The 26,907-nt window shown below is 37.6% G+C and overlaps 1 protein-coding gene and 2 pseudogenes across 2 annotated transcripts in view; 2 read left to right on the top strand and 1 right to left on the bottom strand.

Annotated features, from left to right (window-relative positions):
• INO80 (INO80 complex ATPase subunit) overlaps window positions 1-26,907 on the bottom strand; it is a 136,496-nt gene that overhangs the window by 102,183 nt on the left and 7,406 nt on the right. For both annotated transcript variants that reach the window (XM_041743315.1, XM_041743314.1), the window contains exons 2-4: window positions 857-1,042; window positions 457-626; window positions 297-364 (exon numbers count right to left, since the gene is read on the bottom strand). In XM_041743315.1, coding sequence (XP_041599249.1) covers window positions 297-364; window positions 457-626; window positions 857-999 — 381 coding nt within the window. In that variant the 5' untranslated portion in view covers window positions 1,000-1,042. The remainder of the gene's footprint in view (window positions 1-296; window positions 365-456; window positions 627-856; window positions 1,043-26,907) is intronic.
• LOC121486047 lies at window positions 5,572-5,723 on the top strand (annotated as a pseudogene).
• LOC121486046 lies at window positions 9,427-9,578 on the top strand (annotated as a pseudogene).

Below are 26,907 nucleotides of genomic sequence, written 5' to 3'. Positions count from 1 at the left end.
AACTAATGAAAAGAACACTAATAATCCTGATTACAATGTAAGCCAGTGAGGACAAGGATCTTACCTATTTTTTTACTCCTTTACACAGTGCTTTATACTCAAAAATGTTTGCTAAAATGAACTCCATTGAGGCCTCTAAATTTTTCTCTATAATCACTTCAAAAACTCATACCCACAATAGAAGATTCATGTCTAGAAAAATCTCTGCTAATGTGTCAGGATGCATCAATAACTTCCTCTCCTATTTGTAACTTTAATGGGTTATATGAATTATAAACATTTGCCTTAACTCTTACCTTTAGCCACTTTCTGCTTTTCTTCAACTTAGAGAAGTTATATAAATTCCCTTTGTCAGATTTTGATTCTGTGTAAAGAAACATAAAGAACAACAAAAATGAAAGGACGACTGCCCCAAGAGAACTGATGGTCCAAAGAGGGATCTCACACCACACTGACCTGACTGTAGAACTCCATTCAGCGAGTATGTGTTTAACATTCCAGAATTGCCTGCTCCAGAAGTTTCACCAAGCAATGAATTTGGAGGTTCTTCCTTAACTTGTATTAAGGGATCCCCAGACTGGGGCAATAAAGGATTACTGTCATCCAGCCCATCTTCACTCTCATCACTATAAATTGAAGAATGATAAATCTATAGTCACAACTGACCCAGTAAAACACTATAATTTATGGTCAGCAGACAGAAGAAACTAATCCTTTAAATAAGTTGTGTTCTATTTGAAAGAAGGAAGAAATATCAAACATACCAAAAAATCATAAAATACTTTAACCCTAAAACCAGAGATAATTGGAATCAGAAAGTGGTCAAACGTTATATTAGAAATACATAATCGCATACCTAGAAATATTCCTATTGAAGATGGCTGATGTCTGTCGCAAAAAATGGTCCAACCGGAGGGCCCTCTCCAAGTACTGAAGATAGAGGGGCTTTGCCAGCTCAGTGCAGCCGCCATCGTCCCCGGCACCCAACTCCGAGGCCATAGAACAAATCTGTCTTCATGCACAAGGGTCTCCGACTTCTCGGCTGCAGAATGGAGATTAAACAATGAAAGAACAAATTATTATTTATTCTCCCTTTATTTTACCTGCCTGCTATCAATGTGAAGAGAAATCAGACCTTCTAGAACACATGATTAAAAGAGCAGTCTGTAGAAAGATCTTAATAAAGTTCTCATTAGGCACTGTTTCCTAATGCAAAAGCAGAAGTTAAAAGAATGAGAATATCAAAATATAGAAATATTGTCTTATTTATGTCACAACAAAAATTTATATTCTACTTTTTTGAAATAGAACCTTAAAATTTAGAGCCACTTACCTTTTGTCCTACCATTAACAATTACCCACAATTATCTAAATCTACACCACAAACTCTCTTGTATACTTCATAGAGGAACACTTGTTCTCAGTATCACCTTCAAAACAGCTGCTTCCTTTTTCATTTTGTATTTACATTTATATGTATGTGTGAAGTATTTCATTTACAATGGAAGAGAGATATTGTCAGAGTATTTTACACACTCGTCAACATTCTTTAAAATATGAAATATAGAGGGACTCCTGGGTGGCTCAGCTGTTAAGTGCATCTGCCATCGGCTCAGGGTGTGATCCCACAATCCCAGGATTGAGTCCCACACCGGGCTCCCTGCATGGAGCCTGCTTCTCCCTCTGCCTGTGTCTCTGCCTCTCTCTCTCTCTCTCTCTCTCTCTCTCTCTCTCTCTGTCTTCCATGAATAAATAAATAAAAATCTTTAAAAGAAAAAAAAGTCTGCCTTCGGCTCAGGTCATGATCTCAGGATAATGGGACTGAGCTCCCTGCTCAGTGAAGGGTCCGTTTTTCCCTCTGCCTCTGTCCTGCAACCTGCTTTTGGCTTGCTCTCTCAAATACATAAATAAAATCTCAAAAAAAAAAAAAAAAATGGAGCAAAGAGAGTAGAAGAAAGAGTGAGAAACAAAGGTGTAGAGCTTGAGCATTTTCTTTGCTACTTTACGGTATTAAAGGAAACCATAACACTTTTGAGTTATCCTCTCTTTTTATTATAGTTTTTAAAAGTTTTCTATATAATATAATCTTTCTTCTTAAAGGACATGTTAAAAATTCTCCTCATCTAACTACAGATCAAACATAATCTCCAAAAAAGCCCCAGCAGGCTTCCTCTTCTTTTTCAGAAACTAACAAGCTAATTATTAAATTTATACGGAAATGTAAAGAAACCAAAATAACCAAATAATTTTGAAAAACAAGGGGGTTTGGGGCACCTGGGTGGCTCAGGTCATAATCCTTGGGTCCTGGGATTGAGCCCTGCAATGGGCTCCCTGCTCAGTGGGAAGCCTGCTTCTCCCTCCTCTCTCCTCTGCCCCCTACTCATGTGTGCTCTCTCTCAAATAAATAAAACCTTAAAAAAAAAAAAAAGTTGAATAACTTACACGTCCTGATTTTATATTATTTTATAAAGCCACAGTAATAAGATCAGTGTGATAGTGGCATAAGGATAACCACACAGACCAAAAAACAGACGGGAGACTCCAGAAATACACCCTTACGGGGGCACCTAGCTGGCTGAGATGGTAGAGTATGCAACTCTTGATCTCAGGGTCTTGAATTCAAGTCCCACAATGGGCACAGAGCTTACTTGAAAACAAGAGGAAACAAGAATAGTTGGGTTTAAAACAATAAACAAAAAACAAAAAAACTGGGATGCCTGGATGGCTCAGTTGGTTAAGCATCTGACTCTTGATTTCAGCTCAGGTCATGATCTCAAGTTATCAGATCAAGCCCCACGTGAGATTCTGTGTTCAGTACTCAGAGTCTGCTTGAGGTTCTTTCCCCCTTCCCTTCACAAACTTCCCTCCCCCACTTGCATGCTCTTACTCTCTTTGAAATAAATAAATCTTTAAAAACAAACAAAAAACTCTTACACTTAAGGGTCAATTTTCAATGTAAAAATTTAGACTGGAATTATTGAAGAGGATACTGGGATAATTTTTAGATTTTTTAAAAAATATTTATTTGTTCATGAGAGACACAGAGACAGAGAGAGAGGCAGAGATACTGGCAGAGGGAGAAGCAGGCTCCATGCAGGGAGCCCGACATGGGACTCGATCCCAGGACCACAATCTGGACCGAAGGCAGGCACCAAACCACTGAGCCACCCAGGAATCCCCTAATTTTTAGATTAAATAGGCAACACATTAATTTGTTTATAATACTACATGTCAGGAAAAAAACGCTTTAGGGGGCACCTGGGTAGCTCAGTTGGTTAAGTGGCTGACTCCTGATTTTGGCTCAGGTCATGATCTCTAGTCTGGGATCCAGACACCATGTCAGGCTCTCCCTCTGTCCCTCTCCCTGCTTGCGATCTCTCTCTAAAATATATAAGCTAAAAAAAACAAAACAAAACAAAAATCAAACCTTTCAAATGCTGGGTTGAATCTACTTTATGTCCACTCAAACAGAATCTCACAGGGAGAATTTTAAAACTGTAAGACGGGTGGCAAGACTTAAAGCTCATAAAGCTAAGATTTTTTTGACTGCTCGGATAGCAAAAATCTTCACTATCTATCCTATTTAATCTAAACTTTGTATTCAAGTGAATTATATGAAGAAGTATTACTAGGTTTCAATCAGGGGGGGGGAAATGGACTTGTATCTACAATACATAAAGAACACTTATGACCCAATAAGAAGACAACTCAACTGAAAAATGAGCAAAAGACTCTGAACAGACATTTCAAAGAAATACAAATGGCTAATAGGCACACGAAGATGCTCAATATAAAAAAATGCAAATTAAAATGACAGTGAAATACCACTTTACACTCACCAGAATGGCTATAATAAAAGATTATAACAATTGTTGGGGAGGATGTGGAAAAACTACAACCCGAGACATTTTAACCAGCTGGTTAAAATGTAAACTACTATAACCACTACAGAAAACACTTTGGTACTTTCTTAAGATTTAAATATAAAGTTACCATATGACCTAGCACTTCCCTCCTAGTTACTCAAGAGAAAAACATACGCCCACCCAAACCCTTTAATGTGAACACAGTAACACTATTTGTAATAATCAAAAAGCAAAACAATCCAAATGTTTATCAACTGGTGAGAATGGATAAACAAAATGTGTATCCACACAACAGAATATTATTAGCAATAAAAAGGAATAAACAGTTTTTACATGCAACAACATGAATGGACCTCACAAACATTATGCTAAGGGAAAAAAAAGAAAAAAGAAAAAAGAAAGCCAGACGACATCTTGTATGAATCCACTTAGATGAAAAGGAAATCTATAGTCAGGAAGTAGATTAGGGGTTGGCTGGGCGCACAAAGGGGGACTGATTATAAATGGAAATGAGACATCTTTCTCACGGATGTTGGAAATGTCCTAAAAGCACACTGTATTGATGGTTGTACAATTCTGTAAGTTTGTTAAAAAATCACTGAATTGTACATATAAATTAGGTAAATTTCATGAATATAAAAGTTTTTATTAACCCAGCTAAAGAGAAAAGAATGTTAAAAGATTTTTTAAAAAGATTTCAATAGTTTCTACTTTTCAGTGTGAGACCTAATATGCACCCATTCCAAAAGATTTCAAAAAAACACAGTTTTAAAAATACAGCAAAATTCTCTAAGAGAAAACATTTAATTCATCCGGATATACATACACATAAATTAAAGCATATAAAATCCTGCACGGCTCCCTCCTAATGTTTCATTAAAAAATAACTGATCTCATGCACTTATTTCGGCTGATAATGAAAATGGTCCTGGGATCCCTGGGTGGCGCAGCGGTTTGGCGCCTGCCTTTGGCCCAGGGCGCGATCCTGGAGACCCCGGATCGAATCCCACATCAGGCTCCCGGTGCATGGAGCCTGCTTCTTCCTCCGCCTGTGTCTCTGCCTCTCTTTCTCTCTCTCTGTGACTATCATAAATAAATAAAAATTAAAAAAAAAAAAAAAAAAAAAAAAAAAAGAAAATGGTCCTAATTAAGGAGGTATGAAGATATGACTACAAAGTAATACTCGGTGATTCAAAAAGAACTATTTTCAGAAATAATTCCTAAGTAACTGTATATGAACACTAAGTCAAACCAATTTGTCTAGGAAAGGTCACAGTTACTTCTATGGTCTCACAATGCTTAATATATGTCCCCATGTGACTCCCAGTATGCATCAATCCTATAGTCTGATTCTCCCAGAATCACTTTGTAGCATATCACCACACATAGCTGAAACGGCAAGCATGTTCTACTCCCTTATTTCCACAAGGCTAAAGAGAGGAGGCAGGTACTTCAAGTATGAAGTTTCTGACATCTCCACATGTAGTCTTATGATGATATCTGAAGAGTAAAGGAATATTTTTTAAAGTGTTCAATTACCATCTCTTTTATTGTGAACTATACATAACATAAAATTCACCATTTTAATCATTTTAAGTATACATACAGTTCAGTGGCATTAGGTACATTCACAAAGTCATGCCAATCATCCATTACCGTACCCTCAATCATTTTATTTAACCATGTTTAAGACTAGCAGCCTCTCAGCTTTGCGTAGTGGCAGTATCGTAGCTAATGAGGTTTAATCTGAGGTGCGATTATTGCTAATTGAAGACTAGTGGTCTCTCTATTCAACCCATTTTGCCTTGGCCAATGTGGTAAAAGCTGCTTCTCTTAGGTGCCTGGATGGCTCAGAGAGTACAGCATGAGACTCTTGATCTCAGGGTTGTAAATTCAAGCCCCATGTTGGGTGAACAGATTACTTAAAACTAGTATCTTTAGGAATGCCTGGGTGGCTCAGCGGTTGAGTGTCTGCCTTTGGCTCAGGGTGTGATCCCGGGGTCCAGGATGGAGTCCTGCATTGGACTCCCTGCGAGGAGCCTGTTTTTCCCTCCACCTATGTCTCTGACTCTCTCAAGAATAAATAAAATCTTGAAAAAAAAAAAAAAAGCTTTTGTCTAATAACGTATACTTTCATCTCTTAGGCTTGTCTTTCTCTCACTCTTCACAAGGAAACGACAGGGCCATGCTAACCTCACCCACCAGCTGTTATCCAACTTCAACACAGCAGATGACATTTCCCAAGAATCCATTTACCCACCTTGTATCAATTATTTCTAAACTCTGCAAAAAAATAAATAAAATAAAATAAACTCGCTACAAAGATTATTTCAAACATTTTCCCTCTTCCTCAAAATTCTGAACTCATTCCCCCTCATCTTGGAAGAGCCTGAGGAGCAAATCTATCCATTCTTTTTTATTACACTATAGTTCTTTCTTTCTAAATGTGGAGTCCACTAAAGTTCTTTTATCCATCCTTATCCCTTAGTAAACCTCATCTACTACGGAGACTTGAATTAATACTGCTGTACAGCTGACTTTCTGGCCTCCATTTAACAAAATACACAATCTACATTTCTAGATGCTTACTGGATATTCCACCCTTGATATACCACTGACCCCTTCAAACTCAAAACTTCCCAACTGCCCCTATACCATCTAGTTCATCTGTCTTTCCTATTTATAGAACAGTTAGTTATTCAGACTCAAATCTATGAATCAGTTTTTACATTCCTCTCTACTCTTTATCCAATCTGTCTCAATGTGTAGCTAATTCTTCTTTAGGGATGATGTCTGGAATCTGTCCTCTTTTATTACTAATGTTTTTATTAGGTTCTTATCATCTCACACCTAGACTACTACTTCCTAATTTGGCTTCCACCTCTAGGTTCTTCTCACTTTAATCCATCCTTGCAACTACTGTCAGATCAGTATTCCTACAATTTGGTCAATTTCATAAAAAATTTAACTGGAAATTGAAAGATTGATAATTTTTATTTTTTAAAAAATATTTATTTGTTCATGAGAGACACAGAGACAGAGAGAGAGGCAGAGATACTGGCAGAGGGAGAAGCAGGCTCCATGCAGGGAGCCCGACATGGGACTCGATCCCAGGACCACAATCTGGACCGAAGGCAGGCACCAAACCACTGAGCCACCCAGGAATCCCCTAATTTTTAGATTAAATAGGCAACACATTAATTTGTTTATAATACTACATGTCAGGAAAAAAACGCTTTAGGGGGCACCTGGGTAGCTCAGTTGGTTAAGTGGCTGACTCCTGATTTTGGCTCAGGTCATGATCTCTAGTCTGGGATCCAGACACCATGTCAGGCTCTCCCTCTGTCCCTCTCCCTGCTTGCGATCTCTCTCTAAAATATATAAGCTAAAAAAAACAAAACAAAACAAAAATCAAACCTTTCAAATGCTGGGTTGAATCTACTTTATGTCCACTCAAACAGAATCTCACAGGGAGAATTTTAAAACTGTAAGACGGGTGGCAAGACTTAAAGCTCATAAAGCTAAGATTTTTTTGACTGCTCGGATAGCAAAAATCTTCACTATCTATCCTATTTAATCTAAACTTTGTATTCAAGTGAATTATATGAAGAAGTATTACTAGGTTTCAATCAGGGGGGGGGAAATGGACTTGTATCTACAATACATAAAGAACACTTATGACCCAATAAGAAGACAACTCAACTGAAAAATGAGCAAAAGACTCTGAACAGACATTTCAAAGAAATACAAATGGCTAATAGGCACACGAAGATGCTCAATATAAAAAAATGCAAATTAAAATGACAGTGAAATACCACTTTACACTCACCAGAATGGCTATAATAAAAGATTATAACAATTGTTGGGGAGGATGTGGAAAAACTACAACCCGAGACATTTTAACCAGCTGGTTAAAATGTAAACTACTATAACCACTACAGAAAACACTTTGGTACTTTCTTAAGATTTAAATATAAAGTTACCATATGACCTAGCACTTCCCTCCTAGTTACTCAAGAGAAAAACATACGCCCACCCAAACCCTTTAATGTGAACACAGTAACACTATTTGTAATAATCAAAAAGCAAAACAATCCAAATGTTTATCAACTGGTGAGAATGGATAAACAAAATGTGTATCCACACAACAGAATATTATTAGCAATAAAAAGGAATAAACAGTTTTTACATGCAACAACATGAATGGACCTCACAAACATTATGCTAAGGGAAAAAAAAGAAAAAAGAAAAAAGAAAGCCAGACGACATCTTGTATGAATCCACTTAGATGAAAAGGAAATCTATAGTCAGGAAGTAGATTAGGGGTTGGCTGGGCGCACAAAGGGGGACTGATTATAAATGGAAATGAGACATCTTTCTCACGGATGTTGGAAATGTCCTAAAAGCACACTGTATTGATGGTTGTACAATTCTGTAAGTTTGTTAAAAAATCACTGAATTGTACATATAAATTAGGTAAATTTCATGAATATAAAAGTTTTTATTAACCCAGCTAAAGAGAAAAGAATGTTAAAAGATTTTTTAAAAAGATTTCAATAGTTTCTACTTTTCAGTGTGAGACCTAATATGCACCCATTCCAAAAGATTTCAAAAAAACACAGTTTTAAAAATACAGCAAAATTCTCTAAGAGAAAACATTTAATTCATCCGGATATACATACACATAAATTAAAGCATATAAAATCCTGCACGGCTCCCTCCTAATGTTTCATTAAAAAATAACTGATCTCATGCACTTATTTCGGCTGATAATGAAAATGGTCCTGGGATCCCTGGGTGGCGCAGCGGTTTGGCGCCTGCCTTTGGCCCAGGGCGCGATCCTGGAGACCCCGGATCGAATCCCACATCAGGCTCCCGGTGCATGGAGCCTGCTTCTTCCTCCGCCTGTGTCTCTGCCTCTCTTTCTCTCTCTCTGTGACTATCATAAATAAATAAAAATTAAAAAAAAAAAAAAAAAAAAAAAAAAAGAAAATGGTCCTAATTAAGGAGGTATGAAGATATGACTACAAAGTAATACTCGGTGATTCAAAAAGAACTATTTTCAGAAATAATTCCTAAGTAACTGTATATGAACACTAAGTCAAACCAATTTGTCTAGGAAAGGTCACAGTTACTTCTATGGTCTCACAATGCTTAATATATGTCCCCATGTGACTCCCAGTATGCATCAATCCTATAGTCTGATTCTCCCAGAATCACTTTGTAGCATATCACCACACATAGCTGAAACGGCAAGCATGTTCTACTCCCTTATTTCCACAAGGCTAAAGAGAGGAGGCAGGTACTTCAAGTATGAAGTTTCTGACATCTCCACATGTAGTCTTATGATGATATCTGAAGAGTAAAGGAATATTTTTTAAAGTGTTCAATTACCATCTCTTTTATTGTGAACTATACATAACATAAAATTCACCATTTTAATCATTTTAAGTATACATACAGTTCAGTGGCATTAGGTACATTCACAAAGTCATGCCAATCATCCATTACCGTACCCTCAATCATTTTATTTAACCATGTTTAAGACTAGCAGCCTCTCAGCTTTGCGTAGTGGCAGTATCGTAGCTAATGAGGTTTAATCTGAGGTGCGATTATTGCTAATTGAAGACTAGTGGTCTCTCTATTCAACCCATTTTGCCTTGGCCAATGTGGTAAAAGCTGCTTCTCTTAGGTGCCTGGATGGCTCAGAGAGTACAGCATGAGACTCTTGATCTCAGGGTTGTAAATTCAAGCCCCATGTTGGGTGAACAGATTACTTAAAACTAGTATCTTTAGGAATGCCTGGGTGGCTCAGCGGTTGAGTGTCTGCCTTTGGCTCAGGGTGTGATCCCGGGGTCCAGGATGGAGTCCTGCATTGGACTCCCTGCGAGGAGCCTGTTTTTCCCTCCACCTATGTCTCTGACTCTCTCAAGAATAAATAAAATCTTGAAAAAAAAAAAAAAGCTTTTGTCTAATAACGTATACTTTCATCTCTTAGGCTTGTCTTTCTCTCACTCTTCACAAGGAAACGACAGGGCCATGCTAACCTCACCCACCAGCTGTTATCCAACTTCAACACAGCAGATGACATTTCCCAAGAATCCATTTACCCACCTTGTATCAATTATTTCTAAACTCTGCAAAAAAATAAATAAAATAAAATAAACTCGCTACAAAGATTATTTCAAACATTTTCCCTCTTCCTCAAAATTCTGAACTCATTCCCCCTCATCTTGGAAGAGCCTGAGGAGCAAATCTATCCATTCTTTTTTATTACACTATAGTTCTTTCTTTTCTAAATGTGGAGTCCACTAAAGTTCTTTTATCCATCCTTATCCCTTAGTAAACCTCATCTACTACGGAGACTTGAATTAATACTGCTGTACAGCTGACTTTCTGGCCTCCATTTAACAAAATACACAATCTACATTTCTAGATGCTTACTGGATATTCCACCCTTGATATACCACTGACCCCTTCAAACTCAAAACTTCCCAACTGCCCCTATACCATCTAGTTCATCTGTCTTTCCTATTTATAGAACAGTTAGTTATTCAGACTCAAATCTATGAATCAGTTTTTACATTCCTCTCTACTCTTTATCCAATCTGTCTCAATGTGTAGCTAATTCTTCTTTAGGGATGATGTCTGGAATCTGTCCTCTTTTATTACTAATGTTTTTATTAGGTTCTTATCATCTCACACCTAGACTACTACTTCCTAATTTGGCTTCCACCTCTAGGTTCTTCTCACTTTAATCCATCCTTGCAACTACTGTCAGATCAGTATTCCCAAAATATCACTCTGATTATGCCATTATCCCTCAAGAGCTTTCCAATTTGCTTCCAAATTCAATAAAGTCTAAATTCCTCAACCTGAAATTCAAAGACTTTTATCATCTGGCTCCAAGTTACCTTTCCAATTTAATCTTTTACTATATCCCTACACTCCAGATAAATTAAGAATACCCTGAAGATGTCTCAACTTCCTGTCAGATTCATGTTAATCATCAAATGAAGAGCTCTTTAAAATTCATCTGACCACAAGGTCATGCTGCCATTTTGAAGGATGGAAGGACTATAAACATATGTTGTTAGAGCAATTCACCATTGAATAGCTTGGTTCATACTCTGAATTCTGGCTCTTTAAACCCAGTTATCCTCCAACTGGACTTTGATCCTACTTCAGTGGCCCTGACTACAGTTTGATATTCATAGTAAATTGTCTGTTTCTGACTCACACTTACAATGTATTTCCCTGTGTCCATGTGTGATCCCAGACTGACTGCTTTACGCTCTCTAGTTACTGCTATGTCTTTATGGAAGCTGTCTTGCCCTTGTTCTGTGAAAAATGTTTCTGTAAGAAGTCTTACCAAGTTGAACCAAAATCCTTCAAAGACAAAATCAAAACCCCATTCCAACAAAACTTTTTAATTATTCCTAGCTAAGACTCTTCTCTACTATTCTAGTTATTTTTTAAAAAGATTTTATTTATTCATTCATGAGAGACAGAGAGAGAGAGAGAGAGAGGCAGAGACACAGGCAGAGGAAGAAGCAGGCTCCATGCAGGGAGCCCGACAGGGGACTCGATCCTGAGTCTCCAGGATTATGCCCTGGGCTGAAGGCAGCGCTAAACCGCTAAGCCACCCAGACTGCCCTCTGAATGGTTATTTATAGAAAGCCTGGCACTTATATGATCCTACAGTCTACTTACTATACACATGCATGTCTTATCTCCCTTACTAAATTATACAGTACTTGAGCAAAAAAGTCCCTATCTCATGAATCTATTTGGTTCTGATATTTGCAAATAACCACATTATTCTGCTTTTTTATGTACCATGTCAAAGATGAAGGCTACAAAACTCTATTCTACAAAAAGACAATCTATAGTTCATGACCATAGGCCTCTACTTTCATCCTGGACACATGATTTGGGGATGAAAGTTTAAATAAAAGAAATGAAAAGATACAAAACTTCGGTAGTAGAAAGTTAAACAGAATGAGTTCAATCATTCATTATCCATACTTACTGAACAGTGTGTGAATGCATGTACTAAAAATCTTTCAGGCAATTCTACATAAAAACTGTCTCTCAGGGGCAGCCTGGGTGGCTCAGCGGTTTAGCGCCGCTTTCGGCCCAGGGCCTGATCCTGGAGACCCGGGAATCGAGTCCCGCATCAGGCTCCCTGCATGGGGCCTGCTTCTCCCTCTGACTCTCTCTCTCTCTCTGTGTGTCTCTCATGGATAAATAAATAAAATCTTAAAAAAACAAACAAACAAACAAAAAAACTGGGCAACCCCGGTGGCGCAGCGGTTTAGCGCCGCCTGCAGCCTTGGGTGTGATCCTGGAGATCCAGGATCGAGTCCCACATCGGGCTTCCTGCCTAGAGCCTGCTTCTCCCTCTGCCTGTGTCTCTGCCTCTCTCTTTGCTCTCTCTGAATGAATAAATAAATCTTTAAAAAAAAATAAAAAAATAAAAAACTGTCTCTCAGACAAGCTTTAGATGAATACTGGGAGGTGAGAGGAGATCAAGATGTTACTTCTAGACAAGAATCTGAAGGACAGGATCCTGGGTGGCGCAGCGGTTTGGCGCCTGCCTTTGGCCCAGGGCGCGATCCTGGAGACCCAGGATCGAATCCCACGTCGGGCTCCCGGTGCATGGAGCCTGCTTCTCCCTCTGCCTGCATCTCTGCCTCTCTCTCTCTCTCTCTCTGTGACTATCATAAATAAATAAAAATTAAAAAAAAAAGAATCTGAAGGACACCTGCCCTACCTGCTAATTCTTACCTAAGGATAGGATTTTCATCTCTTCCAAATGAAAAGCCTAACAAAATAACTATTTGGAGAGAAAATCACCCTATTTCTGGGTAGCCTAATCTAACAGTTTTTAGTTTGGTTAAAAAAAAAATTTTTGTTTTTTATTTTTTTTTGTTTGTTTTTTATTTTTAAATAGAGAAGGGTTGACTTTTAATCTTTCTTACTACCAGTAATAGTAAAAACATGATATATAATGACCACCTCATAAAGTACTACAATTACAATGATGGCCATTAACAAGTATTTCTCCTAAGACCTACACATTTAAACATTCCACACTTAACTCTATTTTCACTTGTTTTCTCTTTATTGACACTGCCCAAAATTGGTTTCATACCAATCACTTATAGAAGCATTTCCCAAAGTTTACCTCTCTGAATACTAGATCAAGATATTAACAAATGTCCGTTAATATTAAAAAAATTATTAAAGGCCATTAGGTTAGGCCTAAAATGTTTTAGTCTCCAATATGCTGATGTACTCAGTCTCTCTTCAAGAGGAATTCCAAGCTTATTTGATCATTTTTTGGTAAAATACCTATCCAAATAGCTCAGAGAAGACCAGACAGGTCATCAATGATTCAGTCAAATACCTAAAAATATATCTCCCTTTAAGAAGTAATTCTTCAATTTACCAAGACTAATATAGAAAAGGCCAAATAAAAGTATAGCTCTTACAAAATGAACTACATAGCTTTAAAGCATTTGCAGGACTATAGTAGGTAATGGGCTCTAGCTTATAGAAAAGGCCAAATATTAAGAGAACAAATTAATTGAATTTCCTACCTCTGCTCCCCTGTAACTCAGACATTCTGTAGCCCAAACCTGTTATGACTGAACTTGATCTACTGAATCAGATCAATAGGTTACACTGATAATTTGTAGGACTAGACCACAAATAGCAAGACCAGGCCAAATAAATAAACTCGGTAATATTTTAATAGATGGAAATAAGACCAAAAAGAAGTGATATGTAATTTTCACATGAACACTGGAGTGGTATTTCATTCACTCAGCCACTCAACTGCTGAACTCTAAGCACAGTGTAGACAAAGTTATTTCCTTCAGAGAATTCAGTTTCTCCCTCTGACCCTCCCCAGGCTCGTGCTCGCTCTCAAATAAATTTTAAAAATCTAAAAAACTTTTAAGGTTTCCAACTTCCGAAAGAGAGAGAGAGAGAGAGAGAGAGAGAGAGAGAGAGAGAGAGAGAGAAAGAAAGAAAGAAAGAAAGAAAGAAAGAAAGAAAGAAAAAAGAAAGACAAGAAAGAAAGAAAGAAAGAAAAGAAAAGAAAAGAAAAGAAAAGAAAAGGAAAAGGAAAAGGAAAAGGAAAAGGAAAAGGAAAAGGAAAAGAAAAAGAAAAAAAAAGAAAAAGAAAAAGAAAAAGAAAAGAAAAAACAATAGCCAAACTGTGGAAGGAGCCTCGGTGTCCATCGAAAGATGAATGGATAAAGAAGATGTGGTTTATGTATACAATGGAATATTACTCAGCCATTAGAAACGACAAATACCCACCATTTGCTTCAACGTGGACGGAACTGGAGGGTATTATGCTGAGTGCAGTAAGTCAGTCGGAGAAGGACAGTGTATGTTCTCATTCATTTGGGGAATATAAATAATAGTGAAAGGGAATATAAAGGAAGGGAGAAGAAATGTGTGGGAAATATCAGGAAGGGAGACAGAACATAAAGACTCCTAACTCTGGGAAACGAACTAGGGGTGGTGGAAGGGGAGGAGGGCAGGGGGTGGGGGGGAATGGGTGACGGGCACTGAGGGGGACACTTGACGGGATGAGCACTGGGTGTTTTTCTGTATGTTGGTAAATTGAACACCAATAAAAATTAATTTATTAAAAAATAAATAAAAAGTAAAATATAAAGAAAGAAGAAAGAAAGAAAGAAAGAAAGAAAGAAAGAAAGAAAGAAAGAAAGAAGAGAGGAAGGGAGGAAGGAAGGAAGGACGGACAAACACACACCTTTGCCAAATGACTCCACTGGTGAACTTCATCAGACATTTAAAATAGAATTAATATTGGGGTGCCTGGATGGCTCATTTGGTTAAGCGTGTACCCTCGACTCAGGTCATGATCTCAGAGTCCTGGATAGAGCACCACCTCTGGCTCCCTGCTCAGCAGGGAGTCTGCTTATCCCTCTCCCTCTGCCCTTCACCCCCACTTGTTTTCTCTAATAAATAAAAATCTTTAAAAAATAAATAAAGTAGAATTAATACCAATCCTTCACCAACTCTTTCTAACCACGGAAGAGGAAAAATAACAATTGCCACAACATTCTATGTGGCCAGCATTACCCTGATTCCAAAGCCACCCAAAGACATCACAAGAAAAGTACAGGCTAATATCCCTACAGAAACAAAAATCCTCAATAAAATATTAACAACTAAATCTAGCAACATATAAAAAAGATTATACACCATTATCAAGTAGAATTCATTCTAGGAATGCAAGGTTTGTAGAACATCTTCAAATCAATCAATATACTATACCACATTAATAGAACAAAGGATGAAAGTCACTTGAGCATCTCAATTAACAGAAAAATGATTTGACAGAATCCAACACCATTTCAAAATAAAAGCACTCAACAAACTGCAAGTAGAAGGGAACTCCCTCAATCTGATAAAGGGCACCTACAAAACACCCACAACATGATTCTAATGGTGAAAGACAGAATGTTATCCCCCTTAAAATCAGGAATAAGACAAGGCTGTCTACGTTTATAACTCATATTCAAAACTGTACTTGAAGTTCTAGCCAGAGCAATTAGGAAAGCAAAGCAAAGCAAATTAAAATAAATACCATCCAGATTGAAAAGAAGTAAAATTTTTACTTATAGATTCTTACACAGAAATAGATAATCCTAAAGAATGCACTAAAAAATGATTTTAACTAACTAACAAACAAGCTCAGTAATCTTGCAGGGTATAAAACCAATATACCAAAATCAATAATATTTCTATATACTAGCAATGAACAATCTGAAAATAGAATGAAGAAAATAATTTCATTGACAATAGGATCAAAAAGAACAAAATACTAAAAAAAAAAAACCTGTTTTTTTTTAAAGGTTTTATTTATTTATTCAAGAGAGACAGGGGATCCCTGGGTGGCGCAGTGGTTTGGCGCTTGCCTTTGGCCCAGGGTGCGATCCTGGAGACCTAGGATCGAATCCCACGTCGGGCTCCCGGTGCGTGGAGCCTGCTTCTCCCTCTGCCTGTGTCTCTGCCTCTCTCTCTGTCTCTCTGTGACTATCATAAATAAATTAAAAAAAAAAAAATTTAAAAAAAAAGAGAGACAGAGAGGCAGAGACACAGGCAGAGGGAGAAGCAGGCTCCTTTCAGGGAGCCTGATGTGGGACTCGATCCTGGGTCTCTGGGATTAGGCCCTGGGCCGAAGGCAGCGCTAAACCACTGAGCCACCTGGGCTGCCCCCCAAAAAATTTTTTAATAAAATACTTTGGAATAAATTTAACCAAATAACTGCAAGACATATATACACTGAAAACAAGACGTTATTCAAATAAATTAAAGAACTACATAAATGAGAAGAGATTCCATGGTTCTTGGATCAAATGATTTAATATTCTGAAGATGGTAATGGTATATAGATTAAATATAACATCTATCAAAGTCCAAGCTGGTTTTGCAGAAAGAAAAGCTGATCCTAAAATTCATATGGAAGTGCAAGGGACCTAGGATAGCCAAAACAATCTTGACTATGAAGAACAAAGCTGGAGGACCCACACTCCCTATTTTAAAACTTACTATATAGCTGCAGTATATAAGATGTGTGCTAAGATATATGGCTAGATATATAGACCAATGGAACAGAATGGAGTCTCCAAAAAATAAACCCTTACCTTCAGAGTCAAGTGATTACCAACAAGGGTATCAAGATAATTCAATGGGAAAAGAACAGCCTTTCCAACATACGGTACTGTGACAACTAGATAGTTACATGCAAAAATATGAAGTTGGATCTCTTCTTTACACAAAATTTAACCATAAAGAGATCACAGATGTAAATTTAAGAGCTAAAACTATAAAACTCTTAGAGGAAAACAGATAAATCTTCATGACCTTGAATGAGGTAATGGTTTCTTAGCTATACCAAGAGCAAAAAGAACAAAAGGTAAAATAGATAAACTGGACTTCATTAAAATTAACTTTAGTGCTATAAACAAAGCCATCAAGAAACTGAAAACCAACAATTGGGGGAAAAGATTTCCAAATCATATAACTAATAAGGGAATGATATCCCAAATGCATTTTTTTAAAAACTCTTAAAACTCAATAATTAAATGGCCAAAGAATGTGAATAAACATTTCTCCAAAGGAGATATACCAATAGCTAATTAGCACATGAAAAGAAGTTTAAACATCATTAGCCATAGGGAAATGTAAATCAAACACACAATGATACAATGCTTAGCACCTACTGGTCCAATTACAAGAAAGATAAGAGATGACAAAGATGTGGAGAAACTCGAACCCTCATATACTGGTGGAAATGTAAAATGGCATAGCCATTTTGGAAGTTTGGCAGTTCCTCAAAAGGTTACACATAAAAAGTTACTATATGTAACTTGTAGGAATACCCAAGACAAATGGAAACATAAGTCCACAAAAAAACTTAGATATAAATCTTTATAGCAACATTCACAATAGCCAAAATGTGGAAACAACCTAAATGTCCATCAAGTGATGAATGGATTAAATGTGATATAGTCACATAACAGAACACTTGTTGGCACCTGAAAGGGAAGGATATACTGACTGATGCTACAACATGGATGAACCCTGAAAACATTATGCTAGGTAAATAAGCTCTTCAATAAAGGCCTCACATCATATGATACCATTTATAAGAAATAACCAGAAAACACAACTCCACAGAAACAGGTCAATGGCTGCATGAGGGAAGAGGGTGTGGATTGTGGCACTGTGCAGTGGAAAGATAGGAAGTGACTGCTAATGGGTAGGGGTTCCTTTTTGGGCTGATGGAAATGTTTTAAACTTAGACTGTGGTAGGGGTTGTAACTCTGGAAATATATTAAAGCCAATGAATATACTAAAACCATATATATACTTTAAATGGGTGAATTTTACAGACTGGGAATTTTATCTCAATAAACATGTTAAACGTGTTATTTCTGTACAGGACAAAACAGTAAGGATAAAAGGTAAACGATAAATTGTGAAAAATGTTCGCAACACTTTACTGCGTTAAATGTCATACCGAGGATTCTTATAAAATTCCTGCAGTAGTATAAAATTCCTAAGAACATAAAACCCAACCATTAATTTTCTGTTTAAAGAGATTGTTACTATTATCCCATTTACAGATAAGGAATCATGTTACTTACACACTTTAAGTAACTTACTCAAGGTTGTACAATTTAACAGGCAATGTGGATTTGAATCCACTGCCAAGCCCTCATTTAACCAATGTAATGGTTAAAACCATTACATTGTAAGACTAGATAATGTCTGAAAAGTTACATCCCAAGCAACTTAAGGTGTTTATTTCTGGGAACTGGATTAAGAGGGACCTCTACTTTCTACTTTTTAATTTCAATATTTTTCAAAATTCTTACTACATACTGCATGTAATTTTTTCAAATGAAAAATTATGAATTGAGGTATTACTTACATTTTGAAATGAACAAATACTAAATAGTTTGATGAGTTTTGACATACACATACACATGTCTAACCTATCTCCCTATCAAGATATGTAAGAATAGCTCATTACCCCAGAAAGTTCTCTCAGGCTTGTGCTTCTTTCCAATTACTCTTAACAGAGGCAATCATTGTTCTGATTTCTACCACCACAGATTAATTAATTTCTAGTATAGAAATTTAGAGAAAGGGAATCATATTGCATACACTTTGGTGTCTGCATTCTTTTTGTAAGGCATGTTTATGAGATTTACCCATGTTACTGCATGTATCAAGAATTCACTCCTTTTTGTTGCTGAATCAGATTCCGCTATGAATATAACCATAGTTTATTTATTCATCTTTTCATGGACATTTAGGTCCACTCTGGATAAATTCCTGGGAATGGAACTGCCATGCCAACAGGTAGATATATGGTTTTTTTTTGGGGGGGGGGGGGTTGGGGAGGGATTAGACATATGTTTAACCTTATAATGAACCACCAATTTTCCAAAATGGTCCCACTATTTTACATTTCCACCAACAATGAACAGGAGTTCTAGTTGCTTCTCATCTTTGCCAACATTTGGTATTATAATTGTATTATCACTGCTATTCTAATTTCTACATCCCTGATGACTGATGGGTACCTTTTCACATGCTTATTGGCCATTTATATAACTTCCTTTCTGACATATCAAAGTTTTTTTGACTACATTTGAAAAAACTAGTCTTTTTACAATTGAATTATATAGGAGTCCTTTATTTATTATAGATATAATTCCTTTGTCAGACACGTATTACTAAGTTTTCACGGATTGAAATATTCATTATTAAGATGTCAATTCTCTCCCATATATCCTCTCTTATCTATAGATTTCCAATCCAATCCCAGGAGGGTTTTTGAAGAAACTGACACACTCTGCCTAAAATTTATATGGAAAAGCAAAATAGTCCAAACAAGTTTGAAAAAGATAAGCAGGGAAGTCTGGGTGGCTCAGTGGTTGAGTTTGAGTGACAGCCTTTCTGCTAAGGGCATGATCCTGGAATCCCGGGATTGAGTCCCACATTGGACTCCCTGCATGGAGCCTGCTTCTCCCTCTGCCTATGTCTCTGCCCCTCTCTCTCTGTGTCTCTCGTGAATAAATAAAATCTTAAAAAAGAAAGAAAGATACACAAAATTCAGGGTTCACACTATATGACTACAAGACTTGCTATAGGGGATCTCTGGGTGGCTAAGCAGTTTAGCACCCACCTTTGGCCCAGGCCATGATCCTGGAGTCCCAGGATCGAGTCCCGCATTGGGCTCCCTGTATGGAGCCTGCTTCTCCCTCTGCCTGTGTCTCTCCCTCTGTGTGTTGTGTGTGTCTCTCATGAATAAATAAATAAAATCTTAAAAAAAAAAGACTTGCTGTAAGTTACAGTAATCAAGATGGTATACTGCATTGGTCGAAGGACAAATCAATGGTACAGAACAGAGTCCAAAGAAAGATCCGCACTTACATGGTCACACTTTTTTTTTGCTTTTTTAAAGATTTTATTTATTTATTCATGAGAGACACAGAGAAAGAGAGAGAGGCAGAGACACAGGCAGAGGGAGAAGCAGGCTCCCTGCACGGAGCCTGATGCAGGGCTCCATCCCAGGACCCCAGGATTACAACCTGGGAAAAAGACAGATGCTTAACCACTGAGCCACCCAGGTGCCCTGGTCACACTGATTCTTGAGAAACAATCCAACAGGGAAAGAAGTTTTTCCTTCGTTATCCTGGAGACCCAGGATCGAGTCCCACATCAGGCTACCTGCATGCAACTTGCTTCTCCCTCTGCCTGTGTCTCTGCCTCTCTCTCATGAATAAATAAATAAAATATTTAAAAACTAAAAATAAAAAAATAAAAGCTTGCATAACATATGCTGTGCTGGGATCCCTGGGTGGCGCAGTGGTTTGGCGCCTGCCTTTGGCCCAGGGCGCGATCCTGGAGACCCGGGATCGAATCCCACATCAGGCTCCCGGTGCATGGAGCCTGCTTCTCCCTCTGCCTGTGTCTCTGCCTCTCTCTCTTTCTCTCTGTATGACTATCATAAATAAATAAATAAAAAAAAAAAAAAACAAAAAAAACATATGCTGTGCTTAACTAGTATCCCTTACTGATAAACAAGAATGTCTTCCCTAATATTTTCTCTTAATTACATCTATATCATTGTGATTGCTCTTAACTCTAGGTCTTGTGAACATTATCTTATATGCTGTTTGGTAAATAAGGAATCATATGGAACACCAGAAGTAGCTGGAAGTCTTAGTACAAGAATACTTTCTTTTGGTCACAGTGTGGATGCCTATACTATGGCATAAAGTCTATGAAAACTGATTTTCTTTAATTTCCTTTAGAAAATCACAAATAATTAAAATTGACTAAGTTAGAAAATTTCAAAAAATATAGGGGGAAAATAACTCAAATACCAAAAGAGAAAAAATAATTCTACACAGTACAAATACTGGTAAGAGGGGTACCTGGGTAGCTCAGTTGATTGAGCCTCTGCTTTTGGCTCAGCTCATGATCCTGGGGTTCTGGGAGAGGGCCCCATGCTGGACTCCCAGCTAGGCGGAGAGCCTACTTCTCCCTCTGCCACTCTCCCTGATTGTGCTCACGCACTCTCTCTCTCAAGTAAATAAGTAAGAATCTTTAAAATATATACTGATAAGAAATTTAGTGAAATTCTCACTTAAACTGTTTTTTCTCTAACCATTAAAATTTGTATGAATCCATTAAGTTGAAATAAAGGTTACAAGTGACTATTTTGCCAAACTGAAACTATTAAATATCTTTCAGCAATTCTGCAAAAAATAATTGGGAAAAAAAGTTTTTCACGAATATTTTGAGAAAGTAACAGTAATTAGGTTTCATAGGATATTCATTTCCCACTCACCATATTACACAATTTAACAAAAAATAAGTTCAATGGCTTAAGAAACACTTCTGCATTCACTAAAATGTTTTAGTGAAATGTTTCAGTTAATCTTAACCGTTAAAAAATCTTTCATAGCGAGCCTCTGTTAAAAGTAAAAACTCTAGTATGGCAAGATAGGAGGAGAGGACAAGGAATCTACAATGAATAAGAGCACACTAGTGTAGAGAGCTTTTCTGTCCTAGGTGCTTTCATAATACCAGCCCTTTTAATCACCACAATTACTCAAACCTTATTCTCAGTTAAGCTAAATAATTTGCCCAAGCTAGAATCAGAACTCAGATCTACTACTGTGACACCAAATCCCCAATTCTTCACCACCAGACTGCTATAACAAAAACAAAGAAGCCTCATGACTTGGGCATACCTCGTAGTTGGTTTGCCCAAGACCCCATAAGTTTGCTGTCCTAAGCATAATCACAAATAGTCTGTTGCCCTTCATTTTCAAAAGTATCCACATTTGAACAATAATTTTTGGTCACCCTAAGACATGCAAATAAGATGTAAATAAATCACAAAGCACTCTTTAAAATTATTTATTTATTTATTTATTTATTTATTTATTTATTTATTTATTTAAAAGAGAAAGAGAGAAGGAGTGAGCACACAAGCAGGGGGAGGGGTAGAGAGAGGGGCAGGCTCCCAGCTGAGCAGCGAGCCCAACTCTGGGCTTTATTCCAGGACCCTGAGATCATGACCTGAGCCAAAGGCAGACACTATGAAACCAAGCCATCCAGGCACCCCCAAAGCACTCTTTAAATAAAACCCCAGTTGAACCAAAACTTTTCTTTCAGACTATCAAATATTCATTAAAAGGCTACTATATACCAGACACTGATTGAGGAAAAGACCTTGTCCTCAAATAACAAAGACCAACAGAGCCCTCTACAAGTAGGCCAGAAACAATTTGCTCAAAGGAATCACTACAAGAGCATGGGCACAGGGCAGCCCCGGTGGCCCAGTGGTTTGGCGCCGCCTTCAACTTGGGGTGTGATCCTGGAGACCCGGGATTGAGTCCCACGTCGGGCTCCCTGCATGGAGCCTGCTTCTCCCTCTGCCTGTGTCTCTGCCTCTCTCTCTGTGTGTCTGTCATGAATAAATAAATAAAATCTTAAAAAAAAAAAAAAAAGCACATGGGCACAGTCTAGCAATTTAACAAGCCCAGAGTTTACCCAAAACAGTTTCAGAAATAATAACACCTGCATTTTAAATGCTCCCAGCTAAAAAAAGGATGGCCCTTTCATAAATTCCTAAAATGGCAAAGAAAATATTTTGGCCTACCTTAAAGGCATATTGAGGAAGAAAAAAAATGCTATCCACATTTTCCCTTCCCTATTGTTATTAATGACATCACACTACTATATGAAAAAGAAGTATGTTAACAAAGATTTTTTAAAAATCAATTTCAATGCATTTGCTTTCTTCTAGGAAAGTATCACTTCAACTTCCTAAAAGAGTATCTTCACCAAGACAGGGAACAAAAACATCTTACTGAAATAATAAAATAAGTATCTTTACTAGCACAACTGCCTCTATGGAGTTCTGCAGTATACACTATAGACAGAACCTTAGGTTGAATAAGTTTAAACCCTATTTATTAAGCATTTAGGGTTTATATATTACTAAACCAAAAAATCCAAAAGGGAGGAACAGTTTCCTGAGCTATCTACTGGACCTTTCCACATGGTAACTTAAAAAAATTTTATGATTTTTTTTTAAGATTCTATTTATTTATTCATGAGGGAGAAAGGCAGAGATACAGGCAGAGAGAAGCAGACTCCATAGAGGGAGCCTGATGCGGGACTCACTCCCAGGACTCCAAGATCACTCCCTGAGCCGAAGGCAGATGCTCAACCGGTCAGCCACCCAGGTGTCCAAGTTATGCTATTTTAGAGGTTATATTTTCATATGGTTATATTTCCATAAGTCTCGTAGTGAAAAGCACTCACTTAATAACAATTTATCAAATTAAAAACTTGAAAACATAGCTGAAGATCTCTTACCGAAGAGCCAGTTATTGCAACAAATTTCACAGCTAGATTCATGAAAACACTTACCTTTTCCAGAAAATGATACAGCTCAGAAAAAGATGTTCTCATATAAGAGAGAAATTAAAGGACTGAACTCAGCAGCCCAGAAAACTTGAGCAACTCATTTCATTCCTCAGCAAAGGGAAGATAGCTTTAGCCTGCTTAATGGTTACTTGTGAAAAAGAGAGATGCCTCACCAAGTGCTGGGAAATTTTAGCTATCAGTTCAATAGTTAATCCTCTATTAGTCACTTAGATGTGTAATGATTTTATTAACACTAAATACATTTACTCATTCTCTTCATTATACAGTCAATTAGAACAAGGCAGATATTGTGTACATCAAACTAGGTGCTCAATAAACACTTGTTAAATTGAAGTTAGACTTTTTCCTCTATTTAAGAAGTCTGGCGAGGTGGGGATGGAGATTCCATTACAAGCGATTCCAAATTGTTTGATCTTGTATCAAATACAACAGATTCTATTGAGAGCTATGTGCCAAACATTTTATATGCATATGTATTTTATATATGCATTAACTCATTTAATCCTTTTTTAAACATTTGTATTTATTTATTCATGAGAGACACAGATATAGGCAGAAGGAGAAGCAGGCTCCCTGCAAGGGCCTGATGTAGGACTAGATCTCAGGATCCCAGGTTCCCAGCCCGAGCTGGGAAGGCAGTAGCTCAACCAGAGACACATCCAGGTATCCCGCACTTAAGACCTAGGCACTGGGGATCCCTGGGTGGCTCAGCAGTTTGGCGCCTGTCTTTGGCCCGGGGTGCGATCCTGGAGTCCCGGGATTGAGTCCTGCGTCGGGGGCTCCTGGCATGGAGCCTGCTTCTCCCTCTGCCTCTCTCTCTCTCTCTTTCTCTCTCTCTCTCTCATGAATAAATAATAAATAAATCTTAAAAAAAAAAAAAAAAAAAAAAAAAAGACCTAGGCACTATTGCAACCTCCACTTTACAGAAAGTGAACACAGCCAGAAGTATCAAAGCCAGGTCTGAAATCCAAGAAGTCTGACTCCAAAGTCCCACATACTTCAACTTCAATACTGTCTGAACAATCTCAAGCAAACCAGAGGCTCCTAGGGCATAAAACTACAGTAAGGCAGTATTTCAAACAATATATTCATTTACTCAATCATTATTTAGAGCATTATAGACTCAAAAATATTGATTTTATATTACAGGTTATAATCCAATGCTGCTTAGTTTATTTTGCTGCTTAAATCATTCCAGTTTTGGCCACTGAGAGCTCTTTCAGCTGGCTCCTGACATACCCTCCTTGTCATGGGGTTGTGTTGTGGTGGTGGTGGTGAGTGGTTTTTGTTGTTAGAGCACTTCCTTACTTTCTGGCACTACAAGATGTTCTAGGTTCATCATATATTTCCTGCCCCATCCTAAAATCAGCTATTTTTCCAAGGAGCTCTTGTTCCTTGTATTAAATAATGGTATTAGAAACTAAGATCTTGGGATCCCTGGGTGGCGCAGCAGTTTGGCGCCTGCCTTTGGCCCAGGGCGCGATCCTGGAGACCCGGGATCGAATCCCACGTCGGGCTCCCGGTGCATGGAGCCTGCTTCTCCCTCTGCCTATGTCTCTGCCTCTCTCTCTCTCTCTCTGTGTGTGACTATCATAAATAAATAAATAATTAAAAAAAAAAAAAGGAAACTAAGATCTTGTGTTGCTCCTGAGTTTCTTTTAATTTCAGCTGACAGACCACAGAAATATATGTATATTTATAATATTTATAATATAATATGTATATTATATATAATATGTAATATATTTATAATATGTAATATGTATAATATGTAATATATTTATAATATGCATATTGTATATTATATATGTATATAAATACAAGCATGTATACACATATACAAATATTTCAATATGTAACCATCTGTATTAAGCTAAACATGAGTTCTTGCTGATGTTCCCAACTCTAATCCACCACATGAATCATTCTAGCTTCCTCCCCTTATCTGTAAATTCACACAATAACAGTGAGGAGCCCATCTCTTACCATCTATTTACTAATTGTTCAATTGCAGTATACATACATATCAGTATCAGAATTAACCCGCACCTTCACGGGATACAATTTTATCAATTAGACTACAATGCTTATGTACAATTCCTTTTGTCTTAGATTCCACTCATTTCCAAGATTACTTAGGTCAGCATGCCCCTTCTTCCCTTTTTAGTAAGGTTATTTCACACATTTCTAATACAATTAGATTCTCTTTTCTACATTCCTTCATGGGACCTCTCTACCTCCTAAATGATTTTTGTTTAATTTTTACACATTAAAGTTAATTTTGTGCTGTAAAGCCCTACGGGTTTTAAAATTTTCATGTCATAGCCACCATCATGGTATCCAAAAGAATACTTTTATCAAGCAGTATTTTAACTAAACTACATGCTACTAGAGGCGCCTAGCAGGCTCAGTCGGTAGAACGTGCAACTCCTGATCTTAGGGTGGACATGGAGCCTACTTGAAAAAAAAGATGTTACAAGGTACTACAATCCTCTATGGAAGCAACATGGTTGGATGGAGAAGTTGAAGTCAAAAGCTGTGACTTTAATGCTATTGACAAGCCAGATAGACTTTAGGAACATTGGCTATCCTCTCAAGGTCCCACAAGCCTCTTTGTAAAGTGAGAGGGTTCAATTAGATGATAATATATAGCAATTAAACACTATGTGTTTATGTGCACTATGTGCGCTATGTGCAGCCCCGATGGCTCCGCGGTTTAGCACCGCCTTCAGCCCAGGGCTTGGGTCTATTATTACATTTTAAAAATGACTCTAGGGCAGCCCTGGTGGCTTAGTGGTTTAGTGCCGCCTTCAGCCCAGGGCGTGATCCTGGGGACTCGGAATCAAGTCCTACGTCCTTGCTTCTCCCTCTGCCTGTCTCTGTGTGTCTCTAATAAATAAATAAAATCTTTAAAAATAATAAATAAATAAATAAATAAATAAATAAATAAATAAATAAATAAATAAATAAGACTCTTAAAAAGGCAAACTATTACTAACATTAGAATAACATTCAGCGGGGGACCCTGGGGTGGCTCAGTGTGTTTAGCGCCTGCCGTCGGCCCAGGGCATGATCAAGTCCCACATTGGGCTCCCTGCATGAAGCCTGCTTCTTCCTCTGCCTGTGTCTCTGCCTCTCTCTCTGTCTCTCATGAATAAATAAATTCTTTTAATAAAACAATAAACAGGGAGTCCCTGGGTGGTGCAGCGGTTTGGCACCTGCCTTTGGCCCAGAGCGTGATCCTGGAGACTCAGGATCGAGTCCCATGTCGGGCTCCCTGCATGGAGCCTGCTTCTCCCTCTGCCTGTGTCTCTGCCTCTCTCTCTGTGTCTCTCATGAATAAATAAATAAAATCTTTAAAAAAGAAAAAGAAAATAAACAAAAAACATGTGTTTATCTTTACAGAGACCCTCTATACTCTCCATGCATATACACACACCTGCATTAATTCACTTGTATATCCCGAGTCTACCATAGTCCCTTGAGTGTGGCAGGTGCTCAAAAAATT

This window comes from Vulpes lagopus, chromosome 2, assembly GCF_018345385.1.
Source record: "Vulpes lagopus strain Blue_001 chromosome 2, ASM1834538v1, whole genome shotgun sequence".
NCBI lineage: Eukaryota > Metazoa > Chordata > Mammalia > Carnivora > Canidae > Vulpes > Vulpes lagopus.
The sequence above is the reverse complement of the archived record's forward strand: the minus strand, read 5'-3'. Positions and strand labels throughout refer to the sequence as shown.